Source organism: Nannobrachium achirus (genome assembly GCF_963921795.1).
Source record: "Nannobrachium achirus genome assembly, chromosome: 4".
NCBI classification, from domain to species: domain Eukaryota; kingdom Metazoa; phylum Chordata; class Actinopteri; order Myctophiformes; family Myctophidae; genus Nannobrachium; species Nannobrachium achirus.
This window is the reverse complement of record NC_137813.1, coordinates 34,678,706-34,701,759: the sequence shown is the minus strand read 5'-3', so window position 1 is coordinate 34,701,759 and position 23,054 is coordinate 34,678,706. Positions and strand designations below refer to the sequence as shown.

The 23,054-nt window shown below is 43.9% G+C and overlaps 1 protein-coding gene across 1 annotated transcript in view; it reads right to left on the bottom strand.

Annotated features, from left to right (window-relative positions):
- Positions 1 to 23,054, bottom strand: part of grin2ba (glutamate receptor, ionotropic, N-methyl D-aspartate 2B-a) — a gene marked incomplete at its 3' end in the record, with an annotated part of 176,396 nt that overhangs the window by 45,319 nt on the left and 108,023 nt on the right. Inside the window, exon 5 of the mRNA XM_080723629.1 lies at positions 7,225 to 7,339. Coding sequence (XP_080579755.1) covers positions 7,225 to 7,339 — 115 coding nt within the window. The remainder of the gene's footprint in view (positions 1 to 7,224; positions 7,340 to 23,054) is intronic.

Genomic DNA, 23,054 nt, shown 5'->3' with positions numbered 1-23,054 from the left:
GATGTTGGGATAAAAGATGTGTGTGTGTGTGTGTGCGTGTGCGTGTGTGTGTGCGTGTGTGTGTGCGCGCGCGTGTGTGTGTGTGTGTGTGTGTGTGTGTGACGTGCAGAACAGCACACACATATGGGGAAATAAGACAACAAAAGAGTGGGAAATAGAGTTGATCTCATTGTAACAAAGCGGAGAGGAGAGGAGAGGAGAGGAGAGGAGAGGAGAGGAGAGGAGAGGAGAGGGACCTAATGCATAAAATGAGAGCAAGGTTAATCTGAAGGGTGAAACTTGCAACAGGAGGAAAGAGCAGTATTCAGATCAAGACGTGGCAGAGAGGAGGTGGGGGGGGGGGGGGAGAGAGGGGGGAGGGAGAAAGAGAGAGAATGATGAAAGGAAGCAAGATAAGGAAAAGGGTGATGAGAGATGAAACACGACAAAGGCAAAAGAGAGTGGGCGCGAGACAGGGACGTGCAGAGGATGTTAGAGAGGCAGGGGTTGACATTTCTAAAAGGGCCTTTTGGTGATATCGAAAATAGCAGACCTCCAAGCTCACAGATGTGTTGTGATTTCTACACAGAAAGGGCAATTCTTTCAACAAAGATGCTGCATTCAAGTTCAGGAGAGTTTGGACGAGGCAATTATCTTGAATGCTGCCTTTAGGTATGGCATGGAAAGAGGGCATTTGCATTTCTTTCACCATAGTAAAAACTGCATTTATGGAAGGCATTTTTTACAGAGGGGTAAAAGGGCAGGGGCTCAAGCCCCCTTTGATGTATATGTGTGTGCAGGTGCCTGCCTGGCGCAAGATATGGACGGAGAGAAAAGACGGTGGGGGGAAAGACTTGACAAGGTCTGTGCCAGAGCGGGAGAAAGAAAGAGAGGTAGAGAGCACAGGAAAGAGGAATGACAGCTGGCTGAAATAGAAGAGAGAAAAGGGAATGAGAGAAAGAGATAGAGTGGAGACAGAGAGAGAGAACAACGAGATAGAGAGAGAGTGAGATGGACGGGAGGTGGTGGTGGTGGTGGTGGTGGTGGTGGTGGTGGAGGTGCTCATTTGCATGCAAAACGATGTGTCTCCTGTAGAGGAGTGTCTTAGCTGTATTCCTAGAGGGCCCTCCAGTCCCTGCGGCTCCTCTGGGGCTGAATTAGCATCATCATTTAGTCAATTTTCCTCCGACACTGACCGCCACGAATCATACCTGAATACTCTCTCTCTCTCTCTCTCTCTCTCTCTCTCTCTCTCTCTCTCTCTCTCTCTCTCTCTCTCTCTCCCTCTCTCAGGGCAGCGGGACCACTTCGGTCAATGTTATATCAGAAAGGAAAGGCATCGTGGGTAATTGGATGCATTATTATGAACTCGTTCAACCATAGTGGTCCTGCTCACTCCCTCTACTCCACTGACTGTCCTACACGGTCCCTAAAAGCAGACTCTGCGCCGCGGGGGACCGGACCCCCTGCCTCTCCCTCTAGTCTACAACATCACAGCTTGTTCACGCTGGCGTTTAATCTGCAACTGACTGAACTGATTGTCCCTGTTTATAACATGTCTGTTTTGAGACGGTGAATTTCTTTAAAATATTATTATTATAATTATATTATGTGTGGCGTGGAGACGGAAGTGGACGAGATGGAGGAGTGATGTCATACGATGCAACATAGTACGGGACATACAGTTCAGTCAGTTGCACACAGCACGTGTATTTATTGTATGATGCTGTATCTTCTGTACAGTGTGCTACGTACATATACAGCCCCTGCCACACACACACACACACACACACACACACACACACACACACACACACACACACACACACACACACACACACACACACACACACACACACACACACACACCAAGTCCACTCCAGGGAACACAAACTTGGCAGGGCTGCCTGTAGTGGACAATCTGAGGCAGTGTATCCCTGGGGCTGACTGCAGCCTCTGTCCACCCATCCAGACAGACCAAAAGACACGGTGGGGGTTGGGGAGGTGAAGAAGAGATGCTGGGCAAGAGAAAGGAGGGAAAGGGTGGAAGAGCTTGAGAGGAGGAGATAGAGCAAAGGAGAATGAGGTACGGTGAGTGAGAGAGGAAGGAGAATTGAAAGAGGAGGGAGGGAGAAAGGAAAAGAGAAAGCCATGGCGAAGGAATGGAGGGAGAGAGACAGAATGAGGGAAAGAGGAACAAATGAACAAAGAGATATAGAAAAGAAAAGAAAAGAAAAGAAAAGAAAAGAAAAGAAAAGAAAAGAAAGAATTTGTATGTTCAATATTGTTTGTTTTGTTATTATTATTACTAGAAGCTTCGGGCGGCCCAGCGTCTAGTCGGCGACCTGGCCAACTCGGAACAATGTAAGGGAATGAATGCCCCGCCCTTTAATGCAAACCCCATTATACCTGTTTTCATAGGACCCGTTTTGACCATCTGTTTGCCTGTGTCCATTTATGCCCATATATGGAGATATCTGTATCTGTCTGTCTGTCTGTCGGCGTCCATTTTATGTCCATATATGGAGATCACTGCAGTTATAGTTCTGGGTCCATTTTATGCCCATATATGCCCATATATGGAGATATCTGTCTATCTGTGTCCATTTTATGCCCATATATGGAGATCTCTGTATCTGTCTGTCTGTGTCCCTTTTATGCCCGTATATGGAGATCTTTGTGATTCTGCATCCATTGTATGCCCATATATGCCATATATGGAGATATCTGTTTATCTGCGTCCATTTTATGCCCATATATGAGATCTCTGTCGCTTTTTTGCCCATATATGAAGATCTCTGCACACACAGTACCGGTTGCGGAAAACTCTGATGTCAGACATCAGCTCCGCATACGGGCATTCATTTTATTCCCATATATGGAGAACGCGCGTGCCGGTGGGACGAACGGTTCTCGAGATACGCGGATTACATACATACATACACACTCACAGAGATTTTTTGTTGACTCATGTGGCGTACGTGAGGTCCGGCACTGCACTCCGTGCCGCGGCGGGGAACGCACGTGCCGAATCTGAAGCCGGTGGGACGAACGGTTCTCGAGATACGTGGATTACAGACACACACGCAGACACGCAGAGACTTCTCGCATTTATAGATAGATTATTTATTTTTTTCCTCTACACTTGATGCTTTGGTAATATTGTAATTGTTACAGTCATGCCAATAAAGCTATTTGAATCGAATTGAGAAGAGAAGAGAAGAGAAGAGAAGAGAAGAGAAGAGAAGAGAAGGCGCGAGAGAGGAAGATTTAAAGGAATAGAGAGAAAGGGGTTACGACGATGAGCCTGAGGGACAAGAAGACCACTACTTCAAACATAATACGGTAGAGGGGTAAATGATGACTGAAACAGAGGGGAGAGGTGAGAGGGGAGAAAAGACAGTGGTGGGGAGAATGGAGGGGTGAGACAGGAGCTGCTACTCATTAGGACACAAGAAGGTGGTCCAGCTGGAAGTCGAGTTAAGAATTAAACATGAGCAAGCAAGGAGGACAGGGGAGAGATAAGTGAGAGAGAGAGGGGGGGGGGGGGTTGAGTTGAGTCACCTTTGTCTCTGATCAGAGGACAGAATATAGATTACAGAGTGAGAAGAGTGAGGGTAATGAGAAGAAAAGAGAAACACTATAATTGGTCCCTATTTTCGTCCCTGCCTTCCTCACCCCTCATCCCTAAATTCTTTGTCTTATTTTACTCAAGTCAAATATCCGATCTACAAGCTCTCTCACACACACACACACACACACACACACACACACACACACACACACACACACACACACACACACACACACACACACACACACACACACACACACACACACACACACACACAGACACAGACACAGACATGACATGACATTGTGGGTTTAAATCTAACTCAATATACCCTTGTGCAATGACATTTTGTCCTCTGTCCATCCCGTCTCCAAATTAATTGGATTTCAAACATAATAATAATGTTATTTTTCAAGGTACTGTACAATAACGCAGGGTGAAGTAAGGTCTCTGTCCAAGTGAAGGACTTATTCTAAAAAAATGGTCTTAAGATCAAATTTCATCTTAAGTAACTTAAGATGAAACCCAAAAAAAACAACAATCAAACAATGTTCATAAAACCTTATCTAGCTGAACATGATTGTAATGATACTGGATGTCAGACTAGACATACCGTAAGTGAAATTGATTATGTTTTCTATACTGCAAGTATGGCAGCAATTCCTTTTTAACCAAAACCTAATTCAAAATGATCAACCTCCGTAGCGCTAAGCATGGCCATCTGAGCACATCTGTGGTGGTGAAGCTGAAACTGAATTTCACTCGCGGATTAATAAGGTAATGACGTAAAAAAAACAAAGTGACACTAATTGCACGTCTTTAAGTGACCTTTCGTAAGTTTATTATGACTATTATTTTCATTAGGCGGTTGGAATCCCGGGTCCTCCTGTCCACATGTCGAAGTGTCCTTGTGCAAGACACTGAACCCCACATGGACTCCAGTCGGTCAGTGCTAGCTTGCCACCATTGGTGTGTGAATGTGGGAAGTGAGGACGCTGGATGTGGGAAGTGAGGATGCTGGATGTGGGAAGTGAGGATGCTGGCACCAACTGTTCGCCGCTTCACCTCCCAATGTATGAATGACATGATGGACCATTGTAAAGCGCTTTGAGTTCACAACTTGCCTAGAAAAGCTCTATAGAAATGCAATCCATTATTATTATTATTAGGCGTAATTATATCATGTTAAACTATTTTAAGATTATGTTTAAGCATAAATCCAAGTATATTTTTTATGAACGAGACCCCAGTATTACACTTGGTAATCGGATTGCAAATGCAAAATGCCTGATTACTGTATACAGTATGTTTAAGCTGACAAAGTAGCTAGTGGATGAAATTAGGTTTAGATTACATCGGGAAAACCACGCAAGATTAACAAACACAGATGTCATTAAGGTTTATGTTAAAGCCATACTGTGTAAGATGCCCAACTAGTGGTCATTAGCCCTATAGCAAACCGCGGTCGCGTCCGCGTCTTTCGGACGTTTTTCGTACCTTCAGACCCCCGCGTCTGCCTCCACCTCGCTGAGATCTATCTTTTAAGGGGTCCCTTGTTCCTGTGCGTTCAGTAATTCCAGAGATACGGACTCCTTCACCCTGCCTGGTAGGCGAAATTACCTAGAGAAGGGATGGTACAAACGGGCGACAACAAATATGGCTGCCATAGCGACCCCACTTCAAGATGCGCTGTGATTGGCCGGCAGTTGTATAACCCTCGCTGTGATTGGCCGGTAGTGTGATGACGCAATTTTGGCGCGAGATCCGGTCCACGGCAAGGATCTCAGTTTACATACAGAGAAGGCTTTACAGGCTGAAATTCACGGCGCGGATCTTCTAAAACTTTTGTGATTTAATAGTTAGGAGAATTTTAAGATTTGTTTTATAAAAAAAGTTACATAGTACAACTTTAAAAGCAGTACTATCATGTAACTTTCCTCTTCTACCCTGGGGTGAACCAGACTTCATAATGCTTTTACCATTGAGGCTGCTTGCTCAGGAGATACATTGAATCATTGACAATCAGGTCAACATTTGTATCAAACAGGATGTCTTCTCAATAGAAGAGCAGGGAGACAAGATACAACCACGCCAATATTGTATAAGTTATTGTATTTACATACAGTACTCTGCAAGCAGATTGGACAAAATCAAAATGTATTCATACAATATAAAACCTTAGTGCCGCTTTAAAGATACAATATACAAAACCTTTGCAGTGCAAGGATCTTTTTCAGACCATGGGGTCAAAAAAATAAAAAATAAATACCAGCTGCTCTCGCTTGTGTCCATACAATTTAAGAATATAGGCTGAGTAACGTGATAAACGTACGTCAAAATAACAACAGAGAGAAAGGAGCTGTAAGCTGACTGGGGCTTTATGTCAACAATAGCTGACCATAGTTCAATAGTTGTCTCACAACAAGTTTCCTTTTCATATCCACTTATATACGTACATCGTACGTCAGAACGTCACCACTAGTTAAGATCTCTCCCCAAACCATGCTTAAACTTTTAGAATTTTTAATCTAGCACTTATCTTTGACTGTTTTGTTTTTTCTTAATAAAGTTGGTTCCTTGCTTTTCTTTATGTAAAGTGACTTTGGGTACCTTAGATAAGGTCTAAATAAATCTGAACAATTACTATCATTATTTTTATTATTATCATCATAATTATGATATTTTATCTGCACATTAAATCCAACATCATTTTCAACTTCATAACTGTAAGCTACGTACAGTATATAAAGATGTTTGCAGAATGTTCGCACCACTTTCTCCCCTCTCACCCTTTCCCTCGGATCTTTCCTCTCTTCTCTCTTTCAATCATCTTCTGTCGGTGCATTATGGCTTGAATGAAGGACCATAACATTTTCAGTGGCATTTGCTTCGCATTTTGGGAACCGCTTTTAAGCTGATAACACGTGTGAAACTCACTCAATAAAATAAGCTTCACTGCCGTAACTTCTTTTGGCTGTTTTCGTGGCATTTCAAGTTCAATACAAGAAAGAAAACGATCCGGTTCAGTTGACCGAAAGCTATGGATGCATGAGGCTGGGCCAGCCACCTTCAAAAATAGTCTAAATAGATGATTTTAGCAATTTTTGCTATCTGTGAAAATGTGTGAAAAGTTTCACTGAGAATGGCAAGCCTAAAATACTGTAGGTACACCAAGGTTAAAGTGGTTAAACAGAGTTCTAGTGCCGTGGTTCTCAACCTGTGGGTTGGGACCCCCGGAGGGGTCCCCAAATTATTTTGGGGGGTCCCCAGATGTTTAGCTAGATGTTAACATTGTTTTCTCACTCAACAGACCAACATACAGTCTAAGTGTATATAGGGTATCTGCACATTTATAAAGTGACAATTTAAGGACTTTAAAGACATTTTTAATACTTCTGGTCAAACATTGGTCAAATATTAGAGGCAGAAATTGCTCACAACGCCTCGCGACGCGAGGCGTTATGAGCATGTAGATCGGCTATTTTCACAATAGAATAGATCGAGTCAAACTAAATGTAATGCCAACTCCTACAATTCCAAGTGCCTGTGCTGGGTGTGGGGTCCCCAGTTCAAATATGATTATTTTGGGGGTCGCGGCCTGAAAAGGTTGAGGACCACTGTTCTAGGGTACAGTATACAGTGCTGTATTGTGTGTTGATGATTTCTCTCACCCTGTCCCACTGTCTGTCCTTGTTGAGCAGAATGATTACGAGCTTGGGGTGCATCTGATATCCATCCTCACTGAATGACAGATTACGCCCCTCAAAAGTCACATTCATCAGGTACCTGGAGAGTGAGTGAGCGGGAGTATATGAGTAAAGGATGAGAACGGGGGCGGGGGTGAGACGAGGGAGATAGCGAAAGTGAGAATGAGGGAGTGAAGAGGAGAGAAATTGATGAGGAAGCGAGGAAGAAACAAGAGGAACGAGAGGAGAGAGGGAGAGAAAAAATGGAGAGGGGAAAAGAGAGAGAGAGACAAGTGAGAGAAAAGTAATTGCATCACTTCTTTTTTTTTTTTTTTTGATTAAGCTTTTATCTCTCAAGAAAGAACCATAGACAGATCTATAAAATGTCCAACATGGTAAACATGACTAGACACCAAATGCTGTTTCATCAAGAAGAAAAAGATGAATATAGATTATAGTACATCGGTCCTCCAGGTTGGGGGTTGGGTGTGGGGCCAACAACCCCACCCCGTAAAACACTTTAAGTTACAGAAACGACGACAAGGACTCATACATCGGTAGCAACCTGATTCTTTGCACAAAGTGCTCTTGACGTCCAGCAGGGGTGATTGTAGTCAAAATGAAGTACAATGAAATCCATCCTTTTAGAACATCTTTTTGACATTCTCAGCTACGGTCCCATTGGCCGATCATATGGCATATTAGCATTCAATGACAAGCAGGTCGAACGGTTCAGTGTCGCCAGTTTTATACTTAATAGCGCACAACTGTGTTACTACAAGCTCACGATCCGTCACAGCATGATGCGTTGGGAGCTTGTAGATCGTCTATTTTCGGTGCACAACACAATGCACAACTAACTATGTCTCAGGCTGAAGGCAATCCATGACACTCTGGTTGATGGGACACATGGCAGGGATCAAATGTGTGGCTTTTTGGCCACAGCCTGCGCTCCTTTTACGGGATGCCTTCCAGAGCCTGGGAGTCCTGACAGCAAAGGCCAGACCACCTGCTGCTACGGGCCGGGTTCTTGGAACTGCAACGATCCCCGCGTGAACAGCTACAGTCAGAAGTGCAACAGGTGTCTGCCTGGATCCAGAGTGTGACTGAACCTCAGCCTGCTCTATGGGTGGCTGACTCTCATGGGGGCCACCTGGCCACTGGCCAGAGGGAGGGCTGAAGAAAAGCAAGGAAAGCCGGAGACTATGGGACCGTGAATTCCACAAATATCGTCGTTGTCGGGTGGAAACCTTGTATGTCCAAAACCGTTTGTTTTGTATTTATCATTTTTAAAATGATTTAAACTAGTGAAAACAGCCATTCTACAAGCACACAACGCGCGTTGTGTGCTTGTAGATCGGCTGTTTTCACTACTTTTGTGCGATGGCATATGATGAAGCAGTGCCTTACTTTGGGAAAAAATGTACAAATTTGAAACTTGGAGATACAAGGTTTCTGCCCGACAGTGACGATTATGTCCCCCTTGTTCACAATCAGGAAAGAGAAAGAAAACAATTGCTGTCCATTTCTCGGTTGTTAAACCTTTACCAAAACGTCCACTGCCTAATAGTTGAAGGAACAAATTAAAGGGGGAGGGGGGTGAGAGAGAGAGAGAAAGAGACCGAAAGAGGGACGTTGAGAGGAAGAGAGAGAAAGGAAGCAGACGTCTGCTGCCGAGCCGTGACACAGCAACCCTTCCACAGTACATCTCCTCCCCGGCCAACAGTCAAACGGCACCATGCGGCCGCCTGTCACGCCTGTCAACACTAGCGTGCACGTTTACCTAAATGTATGCAGGAAAGACAAAGAGCGAGAGAGTCAAAGACAAACCAGAGAAAGAGAGAGAGAGAGAGAGAGAGAGAGAGAGAGAGAGAGAGAGAGAGAGAGAGAGAGAGAGAGAGAGAGAGACAGAGAAAGGGCAGGAGAGGTTCTGTCAGGTGAAATCACTTCACTACACAAACACACACACACACACACACACACACACACACACACACACACACACACACACACACACACACACACACACACACACACACACACACACACACACACACACACACACACAGTGGAGGCTCTCCTGTCCTTCACTGATGTTGGTGAACATGCGTGGGAGTGTGTAAGTGTGCATATGTGAGAACAGGAATGTTTCTGTCGGGTGAACTCAAATCACTTTGCTTGTCATCCCACACACAGGCGCGGATACAGTGTGCGCGCACGCACACGCACACACACACACACACACACACACACACACACGCGCGAGCACACACACACACACACACATACACACGCTCTTGACTCTTCCGCTGCCTCCCCTGGCACCACGTTCTCTCTTATCTACTGCTCTCTCTCTCTCTCCATCTCTCTCTCTTTCTTTCCATCTCTCTTCTCACTCTCCACCTCTGTCCTCTTCTGCCTTCCTCCCTCCATCTCTCTCCTGTCTTCTGTTTTATCATCCCCCTCTCTGGGTTACTGTTTCCATGGAAACGCTCTGCCTCGACGCCACATACAATATGTAAATAAATAAATAAATGACAAGAGGAGGGAAGCGTGGATGGATGTCCGCCTGTGTGTGTGTGTGTGTGTGTGTGTGTGTGTGTGTGTGTGTGTGTGTGTGTGTGTGTGTGTGATATTCGCCTGTGTGTGTGTGTGTGTGTGTGTGTGTGTGTGTGTAGGGCTGTCACGATATGACATTTTACATGACGATTAATTGTCACTCAAATAATTGCGATTAACGATTTAATTGTGTTTTTGTCGTTGACAATTACATTTCTGTTTGGCTTTTAGGCTTTGAAGTTGCACATGGCAGATATGACACATAACTTACATATACAAAGAAATTACTGACATATTTGACAACTTTCTACTTAGAAAAAAATAACATTGATAGTGGAAATAGCCGTAGATCTGCTATTTACACTATCTCTGAAAATGTTTGTAAATGTATGAACATTTTTCAACATTCACGATTATGACGATTATGACAAAATATTTGTGATTATGTCAAATAATTGCGATTAGACAATTATGTAATAATTGTGACAGCCCTATGTGTGTGTGTGTGTGTGTGTGTGTGTGTGTGTGTGTGTGTGTGTGTGTGTGTGTGTGTGTGTGTGTTTGTGTGCGCGTGCACACGCTTGCTTATGTCTTTGATTGCATCTGTATTCTTCACTTCATGACCCATGTCTTGTCTTGTCTTGTCTTGTCTTGTCTTGTCTTGTCCTGTCCCTGTGTCCCCCTAAGTGATCACCCTGTGACCCCCACCATGCACTAATTCACTCACTCACCCACTCGCACACACGCACACACACACAGTTTGCATCCACTCTGGCAAATACAATCATGCCAACATGCACATGCAATTAAGCTGTCACAGATACACATGCTAATAAATACTACTGTCCCCATCACACCAAAAACTGTGTGTGTGTGTGTGTGTGTGTGTGTGTGTGTGTGTGTGTGTGTGTGTGTGTGTGTGTGTGTGTGTGTGTGTGTGTGTGTGTGTGTGTGTGTGTGTGTGTGTGTGTGGGGGTGTGGGTGTGCTTAAAGTGCGGGTGCCATGATTTTTCCCCCCTCTAAAACATGATTATCAGGTATTATGATTATACTAGGAGGAAGATTTTTTTCCCAAAAAGTGTACAGAAAGAGTTAAAATTATGTTTTTATGTGGCCACACCCACCAGTTCATTGGTATGCGTGGTTGTCATGGTGGGTGGTGACCCAGCTGAAGTTAGCCACACCCACGTATGTTGGGTGAATGGTAATTAGGGTAGGGGTTGATTCTGTGATGTAATAAGTATCTGTGTTTTTGGACCGGCACGTTTGACCCCACAAGGTGACAGCCTAGAGCTAAAACCCAAATAGAAAGGCACTACATAATCGCTCATAACAACCACACCAGGGGGTCTAATGAAGTACTGTCAACCTCCTAGACACATGAAAACCAGAAAAAGTACAAAACTATGGCACCGCCTCTTTAAGGGGATATCAACCTTTTTTTGTTGCTGTGCGCAATTCACAGCATGCCTTGAACAAAATAGTTAGAAATGAAAACCCTAAACTGCTTAGCCTGATATTTTTTAGGGGGTAAAGGAACTGAGTGAAAGAGAATGATTTTTGTTTTTCCTGTCACCCAATTAATCCAAATACTACACTCTGTTTCATACAGTGCCACATGGAAACTAACAATTTGACACTGCTTCGTCCATCCTTCACAAACATTTACACGCACGCACGCGCGCACACGCACACACGCGCGCGGCTGACATTTTTTCACCCCAGTGTAAAAATGTACTGGCCAGGTCCCAGGCTGCAGTCAAGGCAGATTTTCTACACATGTTTGTGGAAGGTCAGCAGTCAGTTTCACTTCATCGCCTCCCTCTGAAACATCTGACAGGGTCACACATGGGGACCTGTTCTGCCGTCCACCGTGCATGACTGGCATGCTGCGGTGACCCAGGAAGGAACCGCTCAACCACCGCAGTGCCTCTGAGCAGGGCACTTAGAAAGGCTCATGAGGTCCGGTGGCATGAACTGTACCTGCAGCTTCTGTTCCAATAAACCACAGTAACATGTACTGTACCTGCCTGCAGCTTCTGTTCCAATAAACCAGTGGTTCTCAACCTTTTCAGGCCTCGACCCCCAAAATAATCATATATTAACTGGGGACCCCCCACCCTGACGAACACAAAGAGTTGAGGCATTCCATTTTGTATAACACGGTGCCTCTAATATTTGACAACATGGCCAATGTTAAATTTTTTATTTTAGAGGTATTAAAAGGATCTTAAAAGTCCTTAAATTGTCACTTTAGAAATGTGTGGACCCTCTATACACTTATACTTTATGTTGGTTTGTTTACTGTTGAGTGAGAAAACAGTGTTTCACATTAAACTATTCATCTGGGGACCCCCCAAAATAATTTGGGGACCCCTCTGGGGGTCCTGACCCCCAGGTTGAGAACCACTGCAATAAACCACAGTAACATGTACTGTACCTGCAGCTTCTGTTCCAATAAACAAACCACAGTAACACAACTTTTTTGGCTCAGGTCACCCCTATACCTGTAAGTAACTTTTAACATCCACGTCACCCCATTACATTGTTCCTTTAAAGCAGTGGTACTCAACCTTTTCTGGCCGCGACCCCCAAAATAATGATATATTATGATAAGCACTAAGAGTTGAGGATTGCATTTTGTACAATCTGGCTAGCCATCGTCAAAGAAAAGGGAACGCCCACTTGGTTTGTCCCTCTTCCTTCAGAAGCGTAGCTATCAGAGGCTGTCTCGAGAGCTTACATTTTGTACAACACGGTTCTATTGTGAAAATAGCAGATCTACATGCTCACAACGGCTATTTTCACATTTCTGTCTCTAATATTTGACCATTTGGCCAATTTTTTATTAGTCATTTTAAAGGTATTAAAAAGTCCTTAAATTGTCACTTTAGAAATATGCAGATGCCCTCTATACACTTAAACCTTTTGTTGGTTTGTTTACTGTTGAGTGAGAAAACAAGTTCATCATCTGTTGATCCCCCAAAATAATTTGGGGACTCCCCTGGGGGTCCCGACCCACAGGTTGAGAACCACTGCTTTAAAGCACCTTCGATTTACAGTATGTCATATTCCTGTACGTAAATACTGTATATCTTACCCCCTAAAATACAGTATAGTTAAAACATGAGAGAGAATATATGTTTCCGTTAGGACAGGTTGAAAATCATTTTAAATTCTGTTGATGTTCTTCAAAAATGGCAGTGCGTTGTGAGCTTGTAGATATGCTAGGTTTGACGAAGATCAAAAAAGAATGCGCAGCAAAGTGATATTTAGGTCAGTTTTGACTAAGTAGCAGATCTAAGGGGGTTAGCTGAAGTGATGATAAATTCCACATATTATCAAAAGTATTCTGCGACACCCCTGGACTTGTGTCACGGCACCCTAGGGTGTCGCGGCACCCACTTTCAGACACCCTGACATAAACTCTTGTTGGGAAATATAGGAATAAACTTTTCTTGTTTGGATACTATTTACACCATACATGGGCAACATGCGGCCCCCACCTTCACTTAACTCTTACAGTGCCTATCCCGAACAAGTTCGGCTTTATTTCAATCCAATACAATATTTTATTTGCTATTTTACTTACCCCGAGCTGCTTGGAGCAACGTGGGTGGTCCTTGCTCGTCCAGCACTAGCCAACGAGAGACGCTAGATGGTCCGACGATTTATTCCATTGAAAATGGTTTAAAATAAAGTTTAGAGCCCCCCAAAAAAACCTCAATATATACTGTCGACGGCGCAACGTATGCCAGTGTGCCTATCCCGAACTAGTTCGGGATATTTAATAAAATGAATTATTTAATCGGAGGCCTCAACGAAGCCCCGGTCTAAATTTCCATCCATGGCCGGGACTTAGAATCGGCCATCCACGGGCCGTAGTCGCGCTAACGGCCGCATTGCGCCGCCCACTCCAATAATAAATCACATCTTTAGACAGGATTTTCTCCGGATTGTGTTCCCAGACCCAAAGAAAACGTTTTTTTGCGACTGAAATAGCTTTAGATCGGGCTTCTAAATGGGTTAGCATTTTGGCTACGTGTCAGCTAGCTTCCTCCTCTCGTCACCCATAGCATTGGCTGGAGTGAAATCCCAAGGCACTTGGGACAGTGTCGACGGAAGCTAGAGGGAAGGTCTATGGAGAAATTTCTGGCACTCTAGCGCCCCTTGTGGCCGGCGGCACTGTATGAGTTAATGCGGCCCGCAGGTTAATACTGGAATACTGATATATTACTGATTTCAGCTGTTACAATTCCAAACATGACCTGCTTTAATTCCTTCAGTTAATATTAGTAGCTTAATGACTAGTATAGTTGTATTCAAAATTATTTTGTCTAATGTATTTAATTTTGGTTCATGAAGTTAACATGAGTATAACTAAATGCATTTGAAATGAGATAAAAATGTTACATTTCAGGATTCCAATTCAAAAACAACAAAAGATAATTCAGGATTCCAATTCAAAAGAATCAAAAATAGCCGATCTACAAGCTCAAAACGCATCGCAGCGCAATGCGTTTTGAGCTTGTAGATCTGCTATTTTTTATTCTTTTTTATGAGATACCAGAATGACAAAGTAGGACGTAGCAATATGTAATGTGGCCCTCTGGAGTGAAGGTGGAAATATAGTGGCCCTCGCCATCATCAAAGTTGCCCACCACTGATTTACACTGTTGCCTTGCATAGTCTATTTTAGAAAACAGGAGTTTTCATATACCTGTGTATAGTATAGTCTTATATATAGTGTATAGTGTATAGTACTATTATAATAAATATGAATTTATTATAAAATATTTCTGGAAAAATACACACCACATTGGAGGAGCAGTTCCACAGAGGAGGCACCATGTTTATTATTCATTTATTCATTGCTCAGTACATAACCCATAATAACCATTTATGTAATTTTAACGTTTACATTGTTAGTATTACAGGGAATTGAAGAATTGCCATTTAACAGTAATAGCCTACGATTTTTTGGCCAGCTCATCAACCGCTGAGAACTCAGAATCCTGCTTAGTTAAAATAGCATAGACATAGCTGTAGAGCAAGCATACAATAAGCCCAGTAAGAGATACCTAATGTCGTTGTTCTCGGGTGGAAACCTTGTATGTCCAAAACCGCTCCTTTTTTTATTATTTCAAAAACCAGTTAAAGTTTTGAAAATAGCCGATCTACAAGCACCACAGCACTTGATCTGCTATTTTCACTACTTTTGTGCAACGCTCTTGATTGATGATTTACAAAAACAAAACAAAACAAAAAAAATCACACTCGTGTGAACTGAGCGGTGGTGTGTGTGTGTGTGTGTGTGTGTGTGTGTGTGTGTGTGTGTGTGTGTGTGTGTGCCCCCTGTGTGTGTGTGTGTGTGTGTGTGTGTGTGTGTGTGTGTGTGTGTGCCCCCTGTGTGTGTTTGTGTGTGAGTGTGCCTGGCCTATGCCTGGCCTATCCTGAACAACAGCGCCCCTCCCTTAACATGTGTGGTCAGAAAAGGTTACTGCAGGGCAGGCTACATACCCGGAGACAGACAGACAGACAGACAGACAGACAAACAGACAAACAGACAGACAGACAGACCCACACACACGGCCACGTATAGGAGCGTTGTGACCACCGCTCAAAAACATACAAATTTGAAACTTGGAGATACAAGGTTTCTGCCCGACAGTGACAATATACGCGTATATATATATAGATATATAGAAGGGTACTACTACGGTATGTGATGCTGTCTCAGGCAGGCTCATGTGTCTGCCAACGGACCCCTGCTGTAGATCGTTGGCAGAGATACAGAGAGTGCAGAATCTATCTGCTGCATAAATCATAAGCCATTTACAAAATGACTTGACGCTGTGGCCCCTTTAATCTTTACTGAGCAAGCCATTGTTACATGCAACAATGTGGGGAGTTTGTGTTTATGCGCATGCCTGTGTATATGGGCACATTCCAGTGTGCCAGTGTGTGTGTGTGTGTGTGTAGTGCACACAAGCGTGTGTGTGTGTGTGTGTGTGTGTGTGTGTGTGTGTGTCTGTGTGTGTGTGTGTGTGTGTGTGTGTGTGTGTGTGTGTGTGTGTGTGTGTGTGTGTGTGTGTGTGTGTGTGTGTGTGTGTGTGTGTGTGTGTGTGTGTGTGTGTGTGTGTGTGTGTGTGTGTGTGTGTGTGTGTGTGTGTGTGTGTGTGTGTCCGTGTCTGCGCGTGCGCGAGTGTCTATGCTCTAACATCCTACACAGGTTGACAGCAGAGAAGCAGGGAGACTCACAAGCATATGTAATGTGTTGCCATGGCAGCCACAACCACTGTGACTTCCAAGCCAATCTGCTGTGTTACTATGGGAACGGTAATCTCACAGAGGGAGGGAGGGAGGGAGGGAGAGAGAGAGAGAGAGAGAGAGAGATGATATTCAAAGGGGCAGGGGAAGGGCTACACGCTACAGTATATGTCTCTACTCTCACAACTCTCTCTGTGTCTCTCTTGCACTTTCCCTGTCCAGTGTTCATTTAGCTTTGGAAGTGTACTAAAAATTGGAAGCTTACAGCCAGGTACTTTTACAAGCTCAGATCTGCGGCGTGTATACATAAAGTATACTGTGTTTATATGAGGGTGGTTTAAATGTAACTTTGTCTCCTATACCCACGACTCCCACACACTCGAGCTCTTCTGTCTGTGTACACAATCGACAACAGATGTATTCTGACATTTTATTCAAGGAAGGTTTACTGAGTGCACATGTTCCGCACAGGTTCACTGAGTCCAAATCCATACAGTTACCTCCATTTGCATAGTGTACAGGAGAGTCGCCCCGTACAACCACAGTCTTATTGTTCACCAGACGACTGGAACAGTTGGGGAGGTTAAATGCCTTGCTCTGAGGCACCTCAACAGTAACTGTTGAGGAAGGAGAGGCTGTTGCTTGTTCTCTCAATGAGATACTATACACACGCTATAAAGTACACACAAAAGCATGTTCATGCAACACACCCGCTCATACTGTAGCCTACACACCAGCGTGATCTGGTATGAAACTAAGTGACGACACTAGCGTTGACTCCCATTGTAAGAAAGGAATGTGGAAATGCTCGTTCTATCTCAGTGCGATATTTTCAATGTTTGAAACTATCGCATTGAGATCGGCGAGATCAAACGATCGGCAAGATCAAAGCGTGACGACAAAGAAACAAAGAAGTAGACAAAGCACGTCGCACACGCGCATGCACGCAGGCAAGCACACACGTGTAACATCTAGCACTATGAATGACAGCATAATACATAGCATAACGAGCATTCTAGAATGAATATGCACTCCATATATAAGGTACGTGAATATCCAAATGAGACAGACCCGTGCCACCCACACACACTCAGCTTAACAAGCTAGACAGCTCAGACCCAGCCTAGCAAAATGGATTCTGATCTCCCGGTACATCGGTCATGTTTGACTTTATTGCACTGCTAGGTCAATCATTCACAATCACAATAAGAAAACACTTCCTTGCCAAACACGGGTTTACGTGGCAGACATTTGCTTTGGTTTGTGGCGCGACGACAACCCACCACTACTTACACTACTGTAACGCTGAGACGTAACTGCACACAGGACTCACAGTGGTGCACAGTACACCACACAGCAGAACACACATTCAGACAGCTGATTAAACAAGTCATTTATAGATGGCTAATAATTGAGCGGAGTAAATAATTAAAATTCTAGCCATGGCAGCCTCCTTGTCTACCCAGTAAAACCCCCAGTGCAAGTTTAACCTCTTAGTGTCAGCTATATTTTTTACTTTACTGTGCGACGGTGCGCAGGGAAAATAGATGATCTAATCTAAATTACAAGCTCGAAACTGTGATCTTTACTTGTACTGTAGATGGGCTATTTCTGCTTATTTAGAAAATGTTGGAACATTTCACCAGTTCCAAAAATAGAGGCGACAAGGTGAGAGTGGTTATCTGGAGCGTAAAAAAGGACGCATAAATGGATCCATTTCTACTCTCTCTGTGACCCAGGGTTGACAGAGACAAGATGAGCGTAGCATCAATCAAACACAAAAACAACTTCTTCACTAATGAGTCCAAGTTGTTGACAACATCGCAGCACTGCACAACACACTGAAGAAAGAGTGCTACAAATATAAACAAAAGACTTGGACCCTTTACTGTATACTAATTTTGTGATTTACAAATGGATATATTGACACACAGAGGATTTTATTGTGTACTGTAGCAAGCAACACACAGTGAATAAGCCGTTTCAATAGAGACACAGTGAAGCATGCAAAATCCACACAAAAACACACACACTCGCACATAAACACTTTGCCATGCTAAGCCCATGGCCTGACACAGATACGTTTTAGCGCATGTTCTGGTGTGAATAATGGAGGAGGTGTGTGAAATATTGATCATGCACTTTTAATAAATTAACCCTGACATGAATTAGTCATGAATTACACTCCTTAGCAATTACTGTACAGCTATGTAGTGATTGGATTTGCGGAGAAGGGATCTATAATGGAAGATGATAACAGGCCTCATAAGGCAAATGCTGAGCACATACACACACACTTATGCCAAAAATACCAGATCTACAACAATGTAATGCGTGATATTACACGACACCAGCACGCAATGACGTTTGAATTAGGTTTCAGGGTTTACAGCGGGAGCATGGAGGAGGGGAGCCGCAGTGTGTGTGTGTGTGTGTGTGTGTGTGTGTGTGTGTGTGTGTGTGTGTGTGTGTGTGTGTGTGTGCATACACAAGGAGGTTGGAGGCGCATGTGTGTCTTCAGAGATGTGACATGAATGTACAAACAGAGTAATAAATTGTGCTAATAGATGAGAACAGAGGGGGAGAGAGATCAGAAAATCGGATTGAGAAGAGAGAGAAAGGGAGAGAGAAAGGGAGAAGGAGAGAGAAGAGATCAGAGAATTGGATGAGATGGAGAGGAGAGAGCGAAGCAGAGAGAGAGAGAGAGAGAGAGAGAGAGAGAGCAAAGAACAAGATTTTAAGGCAGGATCTCCTCGTTTATCAACAAGTCAGAGGTCTCTAAGGACGCTAGCTGGTGCTCTCATCCAGTGTCATTTTGACTATGCTTGCACCTCATGGTTCTAAAACACCACCATGTCACTAAACAAAACTTCAGACCTATCAAAATAAACTGATAAGACGTCCATAACCGAAACCGAACCTTTCGTCGGAAAGATCCAGTTCAACCACAGAATTACGTCACTGGCAAGTTCTAAAAATCATTACCCCGAATCAGAGTTTGGAAAGCTGCACGTCGGAAAGACGTAACTCTCCGACGAAAAGTTTGGTTTCATAAAAGTCAGGCCTTCATAAACCTCAAACCCAGGACTCACCTAACCCCAGCTGATTTAGGCTGGGATGGCTCAAGGTGGAAGACAGAGAGTTCAGCAACTTGCAATGGGCCTGGTCTTTAAGGAACAGTACCTGTCTAACTACTTCAACAGAGTGATGCCCACGGGCATAAAGGTGGCTCTCCACCAAACAGAGATTCTTTCCAACTCGTTCAGACTGGCAGTCTATGCCATTTTGTTGGCACAGATTAAGCACAAACTGTAGTCCGGCCGAAAGAACATTGTTTTTGCACATGCAAAGTAGTCTGAAATGCTGATCTGTGTGTGCCAGTGAGTTGCCAGGTCTGCTTATTATACCGGTACGCGACTTTGGCTTGTTTTCCAGTAGTCGCTTGTAAATATTCATTGCACGTTGCTTTTGTTTGTGCTTGTTCTCCGAACTGTAGTGGCTTATTTAGACTTCAAGATTATTTTTGCTGAAGTAATAATAGGGCTCAAGTGGTGAAACTGGTCGCTTCTTTTGGGCTTGTTTGTTGATGTGGCAACAACTCTCTCAGCTCGGAAAAAACAAACACAGGCATTTTAGCGCTAAATTTGCCTTGGAGTTGATCAATTGGTATAGGAATTTAGAGTTGAGATTGAGAATATGGTATCTAGTTCAAATGTGCAACGGGAAAATGTCTCTGGTCTTATTTAAGCTTGCTTCTGCACCAGTAACAGATTAGAGGTCCACTCTACAGTGGAGTATTAACCCCCTCATCTCTACCGACGGCTAGCGAGGACGGAAAATGACTGAACATGCTCAGTTCTTCATCAACAGTCCCGACCAGATGGCACAGCTTTATTGACGGTAGTTATCACTTCTCTCATAGACAGGAGAGAAGTGAGCACCCCCTTACCTTAGCCCCACCCTCTTGTTCCCCTATCCTGTACATATAGTGTTTTTATAACTGTGATATTATTGAATGTTTTCTTTGCTTGCTATTTGTTATGTCCATGAATGTTATGTCCATGAATTGAATTGTAAAAAAGACCGTAAAAGGACTTCTTTGGGATGTTCCTTTTAGGGAGGGTGTTTAACTGTACTTGTACTGTATTACATTTCTATTGTATTGACTATACTTGTACTGATCTCCATTTTTTGTCTAATAAAATAATCAATCAATCAATCAGATACCTTGTTGGCAGCAGACGCTTTCTGACTTCTTCCGTTGCCGAATCACCGCCGAATCGGTGCAGTGTAGAGCTACATTAACACCAGAGGGAGCTCATCTGACCTAGGCTCAGCCCCCCAAGATTTGGCTCAAGCATGGGGGGAAATGCATTCAGCTATATGCTATGCTGCCACCAAAACATGGAAAGCCTTACCGAAAATACATGAAAAATCGTGATTCCCTTACCACACTTAAAACTGACCTAAAACATGGCTGTCCTCAAAGTACTTAGAATTCTATGTGAGCCAACATCGCTTGGACCAGGGGTTAGGATTTCACCCTAAAACCAGAGCACTTTAATAACAGACACAAAGAATGAGAGTATACAAGGACAGAGGGCACAGCAAGGACAGCACAATGTCTCTGTCTCTCTCTTTTTACTCCTTTCTCTCTCCCCTTAACTCATTCAATAACTGTTACCATCTTTTTATGTATTTTCTTTATTTATTTATTTTCCAGTGTCGCATATCCCTCTGTATGTGTGTGTGTGCGCGGTGCGTGCGTGCGTGCGTGCGTGCGTGTGTGTGCGTGCGTGTGTGTGTGTGTGTGTATGCATGCACATTATGTATGTACAATATATGTCATACTACGATTGAAAACGCTGTATGATTGAAAAAGGTGCGCTTGTATTTCAGTGCGAGGCGGAGCAAGTGGTAGGCTTTGATGTCCCGTGGAGCAAAGCGAGTGCTCTGCACAGTTGATAAATAACAAAATTAGCAGCGAGCCAGCTATGCTAGAAGGGACACTGCCTCCCTTCGAAGTGGTCCGAAAATGGATTCAAGCGTCATTCCAAAAGAAAAACTAAGTATCGTATCATACTGTATGTTTATTTAATGTGTGGGAAAAACATTATTGCGGTACTGTGGGCTTGCGGTAGGCCAGGGCATACCAAGAACCGCAGTGTTTATTTCCTCATCCTCAGACAGCAACAGAATGACAGGGACTTGAGCCACGGGAGGCATCTCAGAGGCAGCGACCGAGTCACTATGCCGAGCAACACAGCGCCGTCCGAGTTGCGATCTGATGGGGACAGAATCGTAAATTATCCTCCCCCTAGTCTCGGGACCCCCCGAGTCGATAAAGCTAACCACAGGGTTGCTAGCAAGCCCCCAGTACCACGGTAGAAAGTTGAAGCAGCCAGCCCTACGGGCCAAAGCTGGAACAGCAGGCGAGGTAAAGAGTGTGCTGCTGGGGTCTACAATAGGGTTCAATGGACGTCGAGCGACGTTCGTGACGTAAGTACGTCTCGACGTAAGTAAAATTGGCAAAACTTTTGTTTGCCAATTTCCCCCACAATGCACCTGGATTAGCTTCTTCCGGCTGCTTCAAAACGCCACTACTGAGCAACTTGCATTGAAATGAATAGCTGGGGGGCGGGCTGTCAGTTCTCTATATTATATATAACTCTATGGTTGCTAGGGCAACACTGTGTTAGCTTAGCTTTAGCGCCGGCAAGAAGGTCGAGTAGCTCCCGTTTCAAGGCCGTTTTACGCCACTCGCCGAAATAAACAACCGATCAGCAAGCTTGTTGCAACCTCGCAGATTCATAATTTATAATCTTTATTTCAACCGTCACGTTGACGGGGGTGTTGTGTGTAAGACACATATGGTACAGTAGTTAACTGAGTGAGATGAGATGCCTTACATCGCCCTCTAGTGTTGATTACACAGATCATCATGTATATTATACTGTAACTACCAGTAAGACTCCCTAATCGGGAGATAAGCGACCGTTGGTCGCTTATCTCCACAAAATAGGTCAAAAGTTTGTTTTACCAATTATCAAGACATACGGGCAGTTGACAGTTTGCCATGGTTACTCATTGAAGTTGAATCTCCATATATGGAGATAACCTACGCATCACACTAAGTCTGACCTCACCAGCCCATATTTGGGCATGAGCAACTTATGTCTCCATATATGGAGATATGATGACATCACACAGTCCTCAGCCGATGATGTGGCGTGATGTCATACAATACACAAACGAGCCCTACAGTATAAAGGGGCAATTCTTGCCAGGAAAGAAGCATTTCTTCGACTCAGACCTTATCGCCAGGGTTGCTTATAGCAGCTGTCGTAGATAATGCCGGTCTTATATACTCATTGAAGTTGAATCTCCATATATGGAGATAACCTACGCATCACACTAAGTCTGACCTCACCAGCCCATATTTGGGCATGAGCAACTATGTCTCCATATATGGAGATATGATGACATCACACAGTCCTCAGCCGATGATGTGGCGTGATGTCATACAATACACAAACGAGCCCTACAGTATAAAGGGGGTTGCTAAGGTGGTTGCTAACGTACACCAACAGACCAGCAACAACAGACTGTTGCCACAGCAACGTACACAAAGGTTTGTGTACACATGTGGTGTGATGTCATACTGATGCGGAGATATGAGCAGGGCAAAGGTGTGACGTGTGACGTGTGACGTGTGACCGACCGAACCGACCGACCGACCGACGGACGGCCGGTGGAGGTTTTGATACTAAACTGCGACCTTACGGTCGCAATGATCAGCAGTGTACCACTGTGTATGTGATATGAAAGAAATGAGAGTGGCATATGCAAAGAAATTGGAAAAATAAATAACGACCAGACAGAAAACGATAACAGATATTGAGCGAGCTGAGGGGAGAGAGAGAGAAAGAGTAAAAATCACACCCGTGTGAACTGAGCGGTGGTTTACCCACCTCATAGATCATGTG